The 13,721-nt window shown below is 35.5% G+C and overlaps 1 protein-coding gene across 1 annotated transcript; it reads left to right on the forward strand.

Annotated features, from left to right (window-relative positions):
* Positions 1-733: 733 nt before the first annotated feature.
* On the forward strand, positions 734-13,721 carry LUM (lumican). The gene is made up of 3 exons (XM_052668845.1): positions 734-1,087; positions 4,091-4,987; positions 12,695-13,721. Exons 2-3 carry the CDS (start codon positions 4,102-4,104, stop codon positions 12,847-12,849), a joined length of 1,041 nt encoding a protein of 346 aa, XP_052524805.1. The 5' UTR covers positions 734-1,087; positions 4,091-4,101; the 3' UTR covers positions 12,850-13,721.

Here is a 13,721-nt window from a genome sequence, read left to right on the forward strand (position 1 = left end):
GAACAGAGAGGTTGCATCTCATAAAATAGGAAGACATCTACCCCTACTACTATAGATAAGGGGAGATTCTCACAGAAACAGTAAGATCCACTTTAAACAGTTACTGTCTCAGTGCATTATTTTTTGGCATTTCCCTGTGAAAATAGCATTCTCATCCAAGCTGTAAGATACATTCTTGAACTACATCCATGGAATAAGAAAGAGACAATGTAAAGCTGAGTAGTTCCAGATTCTGAAAAGCAGGAGAAAACCATAAGTGCAAAAATGAACAAATTTATAAAGTGAGTTTACAGTAACTGCTGGGGAAAAAATACAACACACACACACACACACACAAAGCATTCCTGTGGATGTGTTTATACTAAACAGGCAAGCATTTAAACACCAAAGAAAAGTTACAGATCAAGTAAATTACTACAATTTGTGGAAGAAGCTTTGAACTCAATATCTTATGTTGGGTGAAATGATGTAATTCAAAGATAATCCTGACACTTTTGTTCCTGTCCTTAAGCTAAAAGTTTTATTAAGCATATTTTATTGTGGACATACGATAGTTAAAAAAAAAGAAAAGAATGAGTCACTTGGCTAAAGAAGTACAGCAGCATTGAGGTCTGAGTGCTATTTGTTAACTCATGTCTAGCAGTATAAAATAAGTTGGAAAACAAAAGTCTGTTTATAATTTGTTTTATAAAGGAAAATGTTCTTCTGAAATACAAAAAATCTTTGCATAACGCCATGGCTGATGATCTAAACTTTTTCGGATTTGTGAAACACTTATCATTCTCTCATCCCACAGGAACAGCAGATGGGTTGTCCTTGTACAAAATGTGGTATCCACCTGCACTTCATTAAGAGAGCTGCATTTTCGTACATGCCACACCACAAGATCACCATGATGACATAGCAGCTTCAGAGAACAGCGTGACTAGGGTTTTTTTTTTCAGGGTCTTTTTTTTTTTTTCCTCTTGTAACACAGAGGATCTGGCAGACTTTTACCTCCTGTCACTGTTTACAGCATATATTGGTCGATACAGTCCCTTATTGCATCTGCTCTGGGAATTAAGGAAAGCAGCTTCAAGGCAGTAAGGTAAGTGCTGCTGCATGTTTTAACTGTAATGTTCAGCTATTTAAATGTAGCTGTAATGGGAATGTGAAAACATGTCAAGATAAGTTTGCCAATTTGTAAATTGAATACAAATCAGCAGTCGTTTAGTGCATTTACTTTTTTAGCTTCCTTGAAACAGCTTCACATGTTTTGTGCATCAATGCTGCACTTTTTCAAAGTGTTTTGTTCTGCTTCAAAAGAAGAGTTGATGTACAGCACAAAGAATTTATTTTAAAAACTACTCATTCCTCTCTTGGTAATAGCTTCATAGAACTCCATTTGTTAAATTTTCTTTCTTAGTTTTATAAAAAGGCAAGGTATTCAAACATTTAAATAATTAATCAAGTAAACAAAGAGAGGAAAACTATAGGCATGTTGAAAAAGTTTGGATAATTTTAAAGCTAATTTTTTATATACTATTGAACCTTTTTTAATATGAACTCTTACGCAAACTGTGTGAAACAATAAGCTGCAGAATTAAGGCATATTTAGATTAATGCTGTTTGAATAATAAACTTTCATATACCTTGTTTCACAGCTTTGGAATTAAAGCAGTATAGGCTCCAAAATAATCTGAATAGTTTGTCTACTCCACTGTAGTAAGCATTTTCCCCAGTTTGTGAATCTGTCATTTGGTGTGTTTTGGCATGCTGCCTGAGCAACTTCACAAATGTTTACACAGGTATTTAACAGCATAATTGAGTAGAACAAACACAGGCAATTAGTTCAAGCATGCTTGTGTTATAAGATCTAAGAATGTATGCTGATGGTATCTTTTGAATGTATATAGTTCAGTGTAGCATGTGCATATCATCTATTTACATTTTACACTTCTGACAGAGAACCACATAGAATGCAAAACAACAAATAAAATATAACAACAACAAAAATTCGTGTTACTGTGCTATTTCATGTCACATATGTCCACATATGACTTTTCACTAGGGAACTGTCATTTAAATTTTAAAATCTTATTGGTAAAATCATTCAAAATTTTTTTATCTAACTCGAATGTTTTCATGGTAGTTAAACATTGTACACTCTTTAAGTGTCTGCCTCTCATATGAGTAATAAAGATAAGCATGTTGAATATAACTGGAAACCACAAGAAGAATAGAACTTGAATTTAAAATGGGATGTTTATTCTACATTACCAGTAAGACTATGAAATGATGAGGATGTGTAAAAATGTCATTGTGAGGTCACAGAGTGTAGTCCAAGAGGTTCACTACGTCATATATTTTGAATACAAAGCACTTAGTTCTTCACTTTTAATGTTTAGTATCAAAATAGGAGCAGATTTCCAACCAGACTGCATTGCTGTAACTTCTCTCCTTTCAGAGTAGCTATACTTCTTCATACCAGCAGGGGACTTAAAGTCCCCTATGTGTTCTCATCTCATACAGTAATGAAGAACAGACAAAGAAAATTACACTGATAACTCATATTTCAATAATTCTCTATCCAACAGTTTGTCATTAGCTAAAGCAGAGCCAACACCATGATAAAAGACATGCAATGCTAGTCCTTGTTCAAAAGACAGCAGCTTAATACCCAGCAGTGAGGCTTCATGTGTGATAGACTGGACAAGAGAAAATTTTTAAAAAATTCCTTCCATTACACAAAATCAGTAGGCCCTGATTAAAGTTACTCTAGTTGATTAAACTGTGATGTGGCTTTTATCAACTCAGTAAAAGCAAGGAAATTTAGTTGAAGATGACTTTCAAGCTATGGCCTTGCATTTTAACTTTAGGAACTCCATCACAAAATAGTGCTAACAAGAAGACTGACTTACTTTGCTGGAAGATTGCCTAGGTCTGAGAATGTCTGGTGATCTGTTTAAATGATGCACATGCTGTCTGAAATTATTTGAGAACAAGAGGGTTCTAAGGATTTTCTGTATTTTCTCACTCTGAACAGTAGCTGAGTATTTGTTCATGGTGAAAATCAAAGTAAGCTCAGCAACTTCAGTGATGCTAAGCTGATCTTTTCAACTCAGCATCTATCTAGGTAAGAAGAAATATCTGCAAGATACTAGTTTATGCGGATTTTGAGATATTAGTAGAGTTGTATCTTGTGAAGCATCTAATTAGTAAAGCATGTCCTTGAAAAGTAAAGTGAGATGACTCACACTGTATCACAGCAAAACATCCCCAAATGTCTTAAACATCTTTTTGCTGTATATGATTTAGAAGGACAACTGTAAAGCAAGTGCTTATTGATCTGTTTATGTAGAGTAGTAATATAAAGTAATTAGCACTCTCATTGTCATATATCAATTTTGAAAGAACGTTTGCACTATGTGAAGAGCTGTCATTTCAAATCCAATGTAGACCTGTATTAGAGTACACACATGTACACATATGCAGTGCTGTTTGACAGGTCCAGGAGAACATGTGCTGTTTTTATGAGTTTGTTCTTTGATATGGAATATGGAAGAAGATATCTCAAGCTACTGGCATCTTAACAACACACTATATAGCAGACCATCACTCTGAGTTTGTAACTTTCCTTAATTTAGTTTTCTGAAACTAAATTAAGCCATCACATATTATTTAAGTAAAAGGTACTTTAACATATTCGGTGTAACAACGAAAGCTTGATAGAATTTAAATGGCAAAACTGACTCTAAACATGACCTTCAGCAAAACTGGAAACTTGTGTTCCAAGGTTAGAAGACTTGGACTTTACCATCCTTCTTGCAATTTAACAAATTGCTACAGGATGATTTTAAAAATCTGTTACTTGCAGCAGCAGAATGGCCTGCAGATTCACATTACAAAGGCAGATTATAACAAAATAAGTGCTGTAAAACTGTAATAGTAACACTGCATTGCTAACAAACATTGTATTTTTAATTAATAGCTTTATATAGGAAGTGTAAATTAGTGTTGAATCATAATCTTGGTATATTAAAATTTCAAGTATTGAAGAAAAAATAGAAAATCAGAATTGTAACTTTTTTTATTCTCCTCCACTACACAGAGACAAGACACATGGAAAAGATGACTTTTAACTCTCTACCCATCTTTCTAATATTGATTAGTGGCATTTTTTGCCAATATGACTATGGTCCTGCAGATGATTATGGTTATGATCCTTTTGGGCCATCCACAGCAGTCTGTGCCCCAGAATGTAATTGTCCTTTAAGCTATCCTACTGCAATGTATTGTGACAATCTTAAACTGAAAACCATTCCAATTGTACCAAGCGGAATAAAATACCTTTATCTTCGAAACAATATGATTGAGGCCATTGAAGAGAACACATTTGATAATGTAACAGACCTGCAGTGGCTGATCCTAGATCACAATCATCTGGAAAATTCAAAAATTAAGGGAAGAGTCTTCTCTAAACTAAAGAATCTGAAGAAACTTCACATTAACTACAACAATTTGACTGAAGCTGTTGGACCGCTCCCCAAAACTCTGGATGACCTGCAATTAAGTCACAACAAGATCACAAAAGTCAATCCTGGTGCACTTGAGGGGCTGGTAAATCTAACTGTCATTCATCTCCAGAACAACCAGCTGAAAGCAGAATCTATTTCTGGGGCATTTAAAGGTCTGAATTCACTTTTGTATCTAGACTTAAGCTTCAATCAACTTACAAAGCTACCAACAGGACTGCCTCACTCCTTACTCATGCTGTATTTTGACAATAACCAGATCTCCAATATTCCTGATGAGTACTTCCAAGGTTTTAAAACCCTGCAATATTTACGTTTATCCCACAATAAATTAACAGATTCTGGAATACCAGGCAATGTCTTCAATATCACATCCTTGGTCGAATTGGATCTGTCCTTCAATCAACTGAAGAGTATTCCAACTGTCAGTGAGAATCTTGAAAACTTCTACCTCCAAGTCAACAAAATTAACAGTGAGTTAAAATTGCATGTTTTCAATAACATTTAACACAGTCCAGAAAGTAATGGCTTGTGCAAGTATCTGGAATTGTTGTTCAAACAGTCTGAAGAAATGGTACTGGCTAACCTGTTAGCACACTGACATTTCTCTGACTGCTCCTCATATTAATATTAAAAGACAGATATTTAGCTACCTATTTGAAGGCAGAAAATTCTACTTTCTTTCAAATGTGGTTATTAATGGCCAAATCCTCATCTCACATAAATTAAAATAAATGCATTGAAATCAATGGAGGGTACTTATACAATTCAGAAAAAAAAAAAAAAAAAAAAAAAAAAAAAACAACTCTGGAAAGAGTTTAATCAGTGTGAAAGATACTCAGAATTTGTAAGTCAACAAAAGATAACAGAATCTCACTACAGTATGTATAACCTTTCAGTGAAAGTACTGGAGGGGAGGACAGGTAATCCATAAGGTACAAAGCAGAGTGAAAAATACACAAACTAGCTGTTATTGGTTTTATTTGTTTATTTCCTCCCTTCCTTATCTTCCCCCTTACAGGCAGTATATTTCCAAATCCATCTTGAAATCCTAAGAGCTGCCCCATTGTTTCTTCTTTCCATTCCTGTTTTCCACGTCATATGATCAGGTATTAAGCTTGACTCCATTTAAACAAGATTTGAACAGAAATTCCTTCTGAAGTCAGTAACCCTGCCTTGTATGAGGTTGTGGAGGTTTCTACTGAGACAAGACTGCCTTAATCCTGGGGTAGGAGGGAGAGATACTATGGAAGTGAGCAGGCCTCACCCTCCCATCAGACGCTCTCCAGCTACACTTCTGTAAGCAGAAACCTCTCATGGAGAGGCAGTATGGTCAGAAACAACTGTGTTTCTGTTGAGGGCTTACATCAACCTGCTAACTAATATTAACTAAATCAGAAACTCCTCCTGTTTACCTGTAGCCATCAGGTCTCTAGGATATCACTGTTAGCTAAAAGATTTAATTTTTCTTTAGACAGACTTGCAACAAAATATTTTAATGCGTATCATCCCAGGCATAGGGCAACAATTTATTTTATTTTTTTTTAGTCTACCATGTTTCACATGTTCCTCAATATTTTGATTTTTTTTCCTGTATCTCATTTCCTTATTTTGATGAAGGAAAACAAAAAATTAATGCTTCCCAATGAAATAGCGAGTATAGCAACCTATAGTGCTCTTTCAGATACTCTTCTGTTCCTGAAAGAGTTGATGATTTTTAATTTCTCCTGTGATAAATGAGGCATTTTTCAATGCTTAGACCAGCTGTTCTGAGCCTTTTTCAAGAGACCCAGGTACCAAGTTTGCTTTCCACTCACATTTCCAAGGTCTTCTGAGCAACGGTGACAGCAATTTACTTCTTCAGTGAAAGCAATGTTTCCAGAACTCTAGTCAGTGGAGAAGCTGATGGAGTGAGGTGTGAATGCACTGGCTACTGCTACACTTTCATTGCTACCATATGGAATGATGCAAGAGATCTCTGATTTGTTCTTTTGGCTGAATAAGAAAGTGTAGAAGACAAATTTCTTTGACTATCTAATTTCAAAGGCACAATATTATGTTCCCCAATATGCAAATTAACAATATGGGGCATTTTGGTTTAAGAAGATAGCTGATACAGAGTGAGCAAACCCTTTGCAATTCTTTTCTCATTAGATCTGACCTTCATGTCTGAGTGCTACATCTTTCTAAAAATTCAGTTGACTGATCTTTGACCCTCAAACAAATGACCAGTTGCTTTTAAATAAAATATTCTTGTTTTCCTGAGATTTATGTAAAGTTGAAGGTAAACAAGGAAAGCTTCCCTTCCATACAATGGCCCATAATGCTGATATTATGTGAGAAGGACACTTCTCTATTACATGTAATGATAGCTTGTCCTGAAAGGTTACTCAATTCAAAAGTCATAATTTCTTAGATTACACTTGCATAGCTTAAAATTTTCACTTATTTAGTTTTTCATTTGCTGTCATTTCTCTTTTTCAGTACACTGAGGGCTATAAATTAACATTTGTCTGAGAAAAAGCCCTACCCAATTTGATATTACTAGAAAGAAAGGAAATATTTCTTTAAATCATTGTCCCTGAGTTTTGTTTTGATTTGATGGAGAAATAATGCATTGACATAACTAAAAAATTATGTATTAGGAAAATATCCTCATGTGAGTGACTTTGAGCTTGGTGAACAAAAGCTGATAAATGTACCCTCCAAAAGATTTGAAACAGAATCAGTTTCATTTCAGTGTGTTCTGTCTTCATCCCACTGGGAGAGGAGGAGGAACAGGCTAACAAGTAGGATAGCAAACTGGAATAAAGACAAATTCAGAAGAACTCCTTTGATCTCTACTAATAAACTGAAGCATGCGTGAAGTCCATGTTAGGTATCAACAGTATGCCCCATCACCTGTATTTGAACAAGTTGGATTTCCAAGCTAGTATGGGACCATGATGAGTTTATAAGTCTTTGCTCTATTCCTGTCTCAAGCCCAGAATGGAGAAGATTGGAGTTTCTGTTTATTTTTTCTGTTGTTGTTGTTGTTTGTTTGTTTTCTTAATATCTTTTTTAGTAATTTCAGGGTGAAATTTTGTGCTTTGTAGTAACAATTGTTTGCTCCTATGCTTTAAGATGCCTTTAGGTTTATGTATGTATTTATAATATTTGTTATTATTGATTATTCAAGGCAAAAAACCCTCTGCAGGTATAAACATCAAAGAGAATCAGTGATACAAGAAGAGAGTTCAAAGGCCCATATTTCATTTGCAAAAGATTAAGAAAAGAAGTGCTTCCACCTGAAGCACTAGCAAGAAGATATTGTAGGAATGGAGCATAACAAGTGGAACTTGAAAAGTTTTCAGAGAACAGTCAAAGACATATTCTCATAGAATAATGAAATTATTAGAGTTGGAAGGGACCTCTGAAGGCCATGTAGTCCAGCTCCCCTGCAATGAACAGGGACACCACAGCTAGACAAGGTTGCCCAGGGCCTTATCTAGCCTCACTTTGAAAGTCTCCAGGGATGGGGCATCAACTACGTAACTGAGCAACCTATTCCACTGCCTCACCACACTCACTATAAAAGATATTTTCCTTATATCAAACCTAAATCTACCCTCTTGGAGCTTGGAACCATTTCCTTTTGCTCTATCACAGCAGACCCTGTTAGGAATCTGTCCCCTTCTTTCCTGTAGCTTCCCTTTAGATACTGAAAGGCTGCTATCAGGTTACCTTGCAGCTTTCTCTCATCCAGGCTGAGGAGCTCCAGCTCTCTCATCCTGTCCTCATAGAAGAGGTGTTCCATCCCTTTGATCATTTTTGTGGCCCTTCTCTGGACACACTCCTACAGTACTGAATATTCCACATCTGGATGCAGTCCTCCAGGTGAGACCTGGAGCTGAGCAGGGAGGCAGGATCACCTTCCTCAACGTGCTGGCCATGCTTCTTTTAATGCAGTCTGGGTTATAGTTGACTTTCTGAGCTGCGAGGGCACATTGTTGGCTTATGTCCAGTTTGCCAACCACCAGTAACCCCAGTTTGTTTTTTTTTTGGCAGGGCTGCACTCAATCCTTCCATCCTCCAGCTTATATTTGTAATGGTGGTTCCCTTACCCAGGTGCATGATCTTGCATTTGGACCCAGCTTTCTGCTGCAGTTCTGGCTGCATTTTGCTGCAGTTCATTGGCTGGATCAGTAGCTGTTCCATGAATTTAATTACTCTAAGCATAGCTAGTTGTAAGATGCTTTGTGGTCTTCTATCTGGAACACCACACCAATCTCAGAGTGTTTTTTTTACAATGGTCTGTGCAGAAATGACTCAAATATGCTTACTATCGGCTTACAAGCCAGGAAGGATGATGAGAGCTGCTGATCCCAGTAAGCTTTTCTGCTGTATTGCGTGCCTTAACAGGAAGTCTTAGCATAGTTAGTTTTCCTCAGCTTGAAGCTGCTTGTGCTCCTGATTTAAAAAGTGATATACCTTTGCTTAGCATACAGTAAAATAAACAAAAAGAATTTTGTGTAGAAAATAAATGTATGTATGCTTCTATTTTGGTCCATCGATGAGAGCAGAAGATGAATCTGCTCCTTTTTATATATATTCCTTTTTATTGTATTCCTTTATATATATATTTATTATATTCTGATTATTTGTTAAAATATCAAAATTTTTTAAGGGGACAGACACACTTAGTGAGAAAATAGCTGTTCAGATGAAAATCCAACTTTTATCCAATCCTTGTAACTATCTCTGTGTCAGATTCAAGCAGGAATTCTTTGTTGGCAAAATATGAATTTCACACTGGTGGCAAAATTCAAGTTTCATTGCCTCTGAACATGGATATTATTGATTCAGAAACATTTTTAACAGGAATATCTGAAACACTGATCACTGTAATAAAGGGGGAAGTAAACTAGTGATGTTTCAGTGCTTCAGTCTCTTTGATTGAGGTTCCCATGCAGAACATCTAGATAATAGAATATCAGATGCAGTCCAAGTCCCACTTGTCTAATCTTTTTGTATTGTAGACAATAATTAGAATCCAGATATTTTTAATATGCTTCTAACAGCTGAAATTCTACAAACTGTATAATAAATTGATACCCACATGAAAAAAATGCATTTTTGCACTGAGTAATGAAACCCAATACCACTGAACTTCATAACAGTTCCTTTGACTTCAGTAAAGACTAAATCAGAATCTATTTCCAAAGTGGTTCCAATCTCACAAGCAGTCTGCACAGCTGGATATTTTAGTAGCACTGATAAACTTTATGATTTACATGTATAAAGTTTAAATATTCTGAGTACCCAAATTACATGTACATAGCTTGTATTTCAACCAAATGTAAGACCTTGAACTCAGAAGTAACAATAAGAAAAAATATGAAAAAGGAAATTCAGAAAGCTTTTATATGTGTGGCCTTCAACGAATGTGTAATTACCATGCCATTTTATTTTCCATGAATGATAAGAAAAGGAAAAAGAAATCTGTATTAGAATTCATATTTATTAAAATCTTTACAAATTACACCAAATTACCTGGAAAGATCTGGATGTAAATAATTAACGGTATAGTCTGTAGGCCAAGCAAATTTATGTTTGCATACAACAAATACCATACAGATCTAATCCTATATCTTATTTTATATGGTTATATCCCACAAGAATTGACAGTTCACTAGAACTGATACATTCTAAACTGGAAGAATATTAGAATTGATCTGCAGACTTAATATTATTAATATTATGATTTTGACTGTCCAATGACTGTGCCACCAAGAACGTCTTATATCTCTTACCTGTTGCAATTTCCGTGAAAATAAATAGGCATTATCTTTAGCTCTCATCTTTCTAAAACAGGGTTGTACAGTGCACAAAATCTAGGAAATTGTTTTGAATTTAGTGTCTAACTGGTGTACAAAATCGAACATTTTTGAAACACATTTCCTTAATCCTCATGTAAAACTTATGGAAGATACACACAGTTTTACTATTCAACATCATATCTCTACCTCTACTATCTCTAAAACATTACCTAGATTGTCATTCTTTAAAGATCTGCCTTTATGGACAAATATACACTTATACCTAGTTCACACTGGTTCATTTAATCAATGAAAGCACATTACTGTAATGTTAGTTCTGCAAGAATTCAACTTAAAGTGAAAGACCCTCCATCTCCTTTAGTACAACATGTTTTCTCAAATGAGATAAATAGTCATACAGCAAAGATATAAAAGCTGCTGTTTTCAAAAGCCCACTGGTAGTCAAAAGGGTTTCTGATTTTGAGAATTATGAGTTGCAGTCCTCTGCAACATGAAAGCATTTTATAGCATTTAATTGATTACAAAAGCTGTAAGAAGACTCTCAGATTTCTTCTTCAGTATTGTATGAATCAAAGTGAACACAGATAAGAATGAAGGACCATCTTTGTAGAATTACACAGTGTGGTATATAATGGGTACTAGGCTTATTTGCATAGATTCTCTCTTGCGAATGGACCTTTTCTGCATGATACATATGTCAGTTGCTTTGAAAGTAATGCCTCTTATTTAATTTCATGAAAACTACAACAGATACAAAGGGCAGAATAAAGCCATTTGACAGAGAAGATTCTCAGCTACAAAACACTATTTTTCAGCATAGTCACCACCACCAACTGTGCAGTTTTTTCAAGAGATGAACAAGAGCCTGAGTGCAATGCTTGTAAAAGTCTATACCAGTGGAGGTGACCCACAGTTGCTGTTACCACTGCTGAAATGGACCACCCTCAGCCTCAGTGTGCTCACAGCCACTGTTTGGTATCCATTAACATTCAGCAAACTTTGACAAATGTCAGTGGGTTCAACGTTTACTGCATAGAGGAATTCAGTGGCACCCCTTTACTTCATCCACACTTCCATGTCAGATGCCATTATGTCAGACTGCCCCTCTGCTGCCATATGTTGCACGGCAACACAGTGTAATGGAATATTGTTGGGAAAGTTCAACCTCTACTGCTGTACCACCAACATCTCCCTCTGATGTCTTGAGCCAAAATAATAAAATGGGAGGCATTACTTTTGGATCATCCCTTGTATATGTGTGCTTATTTATATTGAACACAGAAATTTTCTTTTTTTGTTGTTGGTTTTTTTTGTTTGTTTTTTTGTTTGTTTTTTTCCAGTTAATATTGTTCATAAGATACCAACTTAATTCAAGGTCTGCTGTATTTCAACTGGATGGAGTCTATATATAGCATGATACATAAATTGCAATAAATACAAAAAAATTTCAAATATTTTTTATGTTTACTTACTTTGAAAGCCTGCTATTCTAGAAAGGTTCAGCCATACAATTTCAGCGTAATTCCTTCCTTGCTCATAGGCCAAATTACATTTTGAAAATAGTAAATCAAAATTAAACGTTCAGAAAACAAAACTTAACAGAGAGACTCTGTCGACTGCCTGTTCTTATGGATAAGGCCAAATCACAGTTTCAGTTGTTCCAGAAACTTTATTCAAAATATTATGTAGCACTGTTTCACATTTCCATCATAATGCACTCAGCGTAAGAGGTTATTCCCTCTGCATCCCAGACTGTACTGATTCTTTGTTTTTTTTTTTTACTTTTCTGTTCCCTTCTAAGTGCCAGCCTGAGTCTGAAATTCTTAAATTCTGAACTTCTCACAGCTAGAGTGAGGAACCTCTTCAACACTTCTGACAAGGGGAAATTGTTTCAAACTAAAAGATAGGAGATTTAGATTGAATATAAAGAAGAAGATTTTACAGTAAGGTTTGTGAGGCACTGGAACACATTGCCCAGAGGAATGGTGGATGATCTATCCTTGCGAGACATCCAAGATCAGGCTGAATGTTGCTCTGAGCACCCTGATCAGCTGTAGGTGATCATTTCCTGCTCATTTCAGGGGAGCTGGAATAGATGACCTTCAAGAATCCCTTTCAACTCAGAAGACTCTATGATTCTGTAATACAGACCTCTCAAGTTGCAGTAAACTAACAGGGAATTTTATCAGTGAAAACACATTAAATATTGAAAAAATTTCACTGGGGGTTCAGATTGGTTATTTAGGAAAAGGTTTTTCACTGAGATGGAGGAATGGACTCCTCAAGAAGGCTACATTTTCCAAGTTCTATTTGTCCTAATTCTTCATGTTTTTTTCTCACTCGCGTACCCTTTTTTTTCAGAGTTCCCATTGAGCAGCTTCTGTAAGGTTGTTGGACCACTGACATATTCCAAGATCACACATTTACGCCTGGATGGAAACAATCTCACTCGGGCTGACCTGCCACAGGAGATGTACAACTGTCTTCGAGTGGCTGCGGAGATCTCACTGGAGTGAGATGCCTCAGAGTCTGCAGTTCCCTTCTATGGGCCATTATTACAGGAATTGCATCATGATAGCTCTTTAAATTTAGGATACGTCTTAAAAAAAAGTCAATCTGCATATTATCCATTCTGTTTGTTAACATTTAGCATGCACTTGGCAACCTTAAGGAAATGTGTGCATATTTTTACAAAAGGTTGTTATTTAGAAAGCACAAGAATGACCAGATGTGGTGCAAAATATGCCTTCATGTGGTTAGTTAAGTTGAGGGAAAACACTCAATCTGATAGAAATCCATGTTCAAGCATGCAATATGTACCATTTGGTACCAGACGTATGTAGAAGTCAGCTGGGTTTCATCAGAGTGCTGAGCAGTATGGGCTAGCCTGTGTAAATAGAGATTCTCCCTGCAAGCAATCCAGCATTCTTAATTATTCATGTCCTTCTTTTGTTAAAGTGATTTAACAATATAAAAGCAGTTCAAAAATGTATGAAAATATTTTTCGGAGCTATTACAGTATGAAATGAATAGAATATGTAAAGAATAACAGGGAAACAAACATTTTTTTCAGGTCAAAAATTGTTTTCTTTTTGCCATACTTTCATTTAAATTTTCACTGAAAGATTTTTATCCATTGCTGATACAATTGTTATTTCAAAGTAAGTCATATATACAAGTATTTTTATTCAATTACTTGCATGCTACTTTTAACCAGATTGTAGAAAATAAAACATAGTAAATAGTATTTCTGTGTCCATATCATTGCAAACAGTGTTTCCATCTTTTATAAAATGAAAAGAAAAAAATCCTTCAGGTTAAAATACGATAATCAAAGACATTCTATTTTGCAAAATTTATTGTAAGGTTAAATAAACTGTTTTCTCTA

The sequence above is a fragment of the Tympanuchus pallidicinctus genome, unplaced genomic scaffold (genome assembly GCF_026119805.1).
Source record: "Tympanuchus pallidicinctus isolate F22 unplaced genomic scaffold, pur_lepc_1.0 scaffold8, whole genome shotgun sequence".
Classification (NCBI taxonomy): domain Eukaryota; kingdom Metazoa; phylum Chordata; class Aves; order Galliformes; family Phasianidae; genus Tympanuchus; species Tympanuchus pallidicinctus.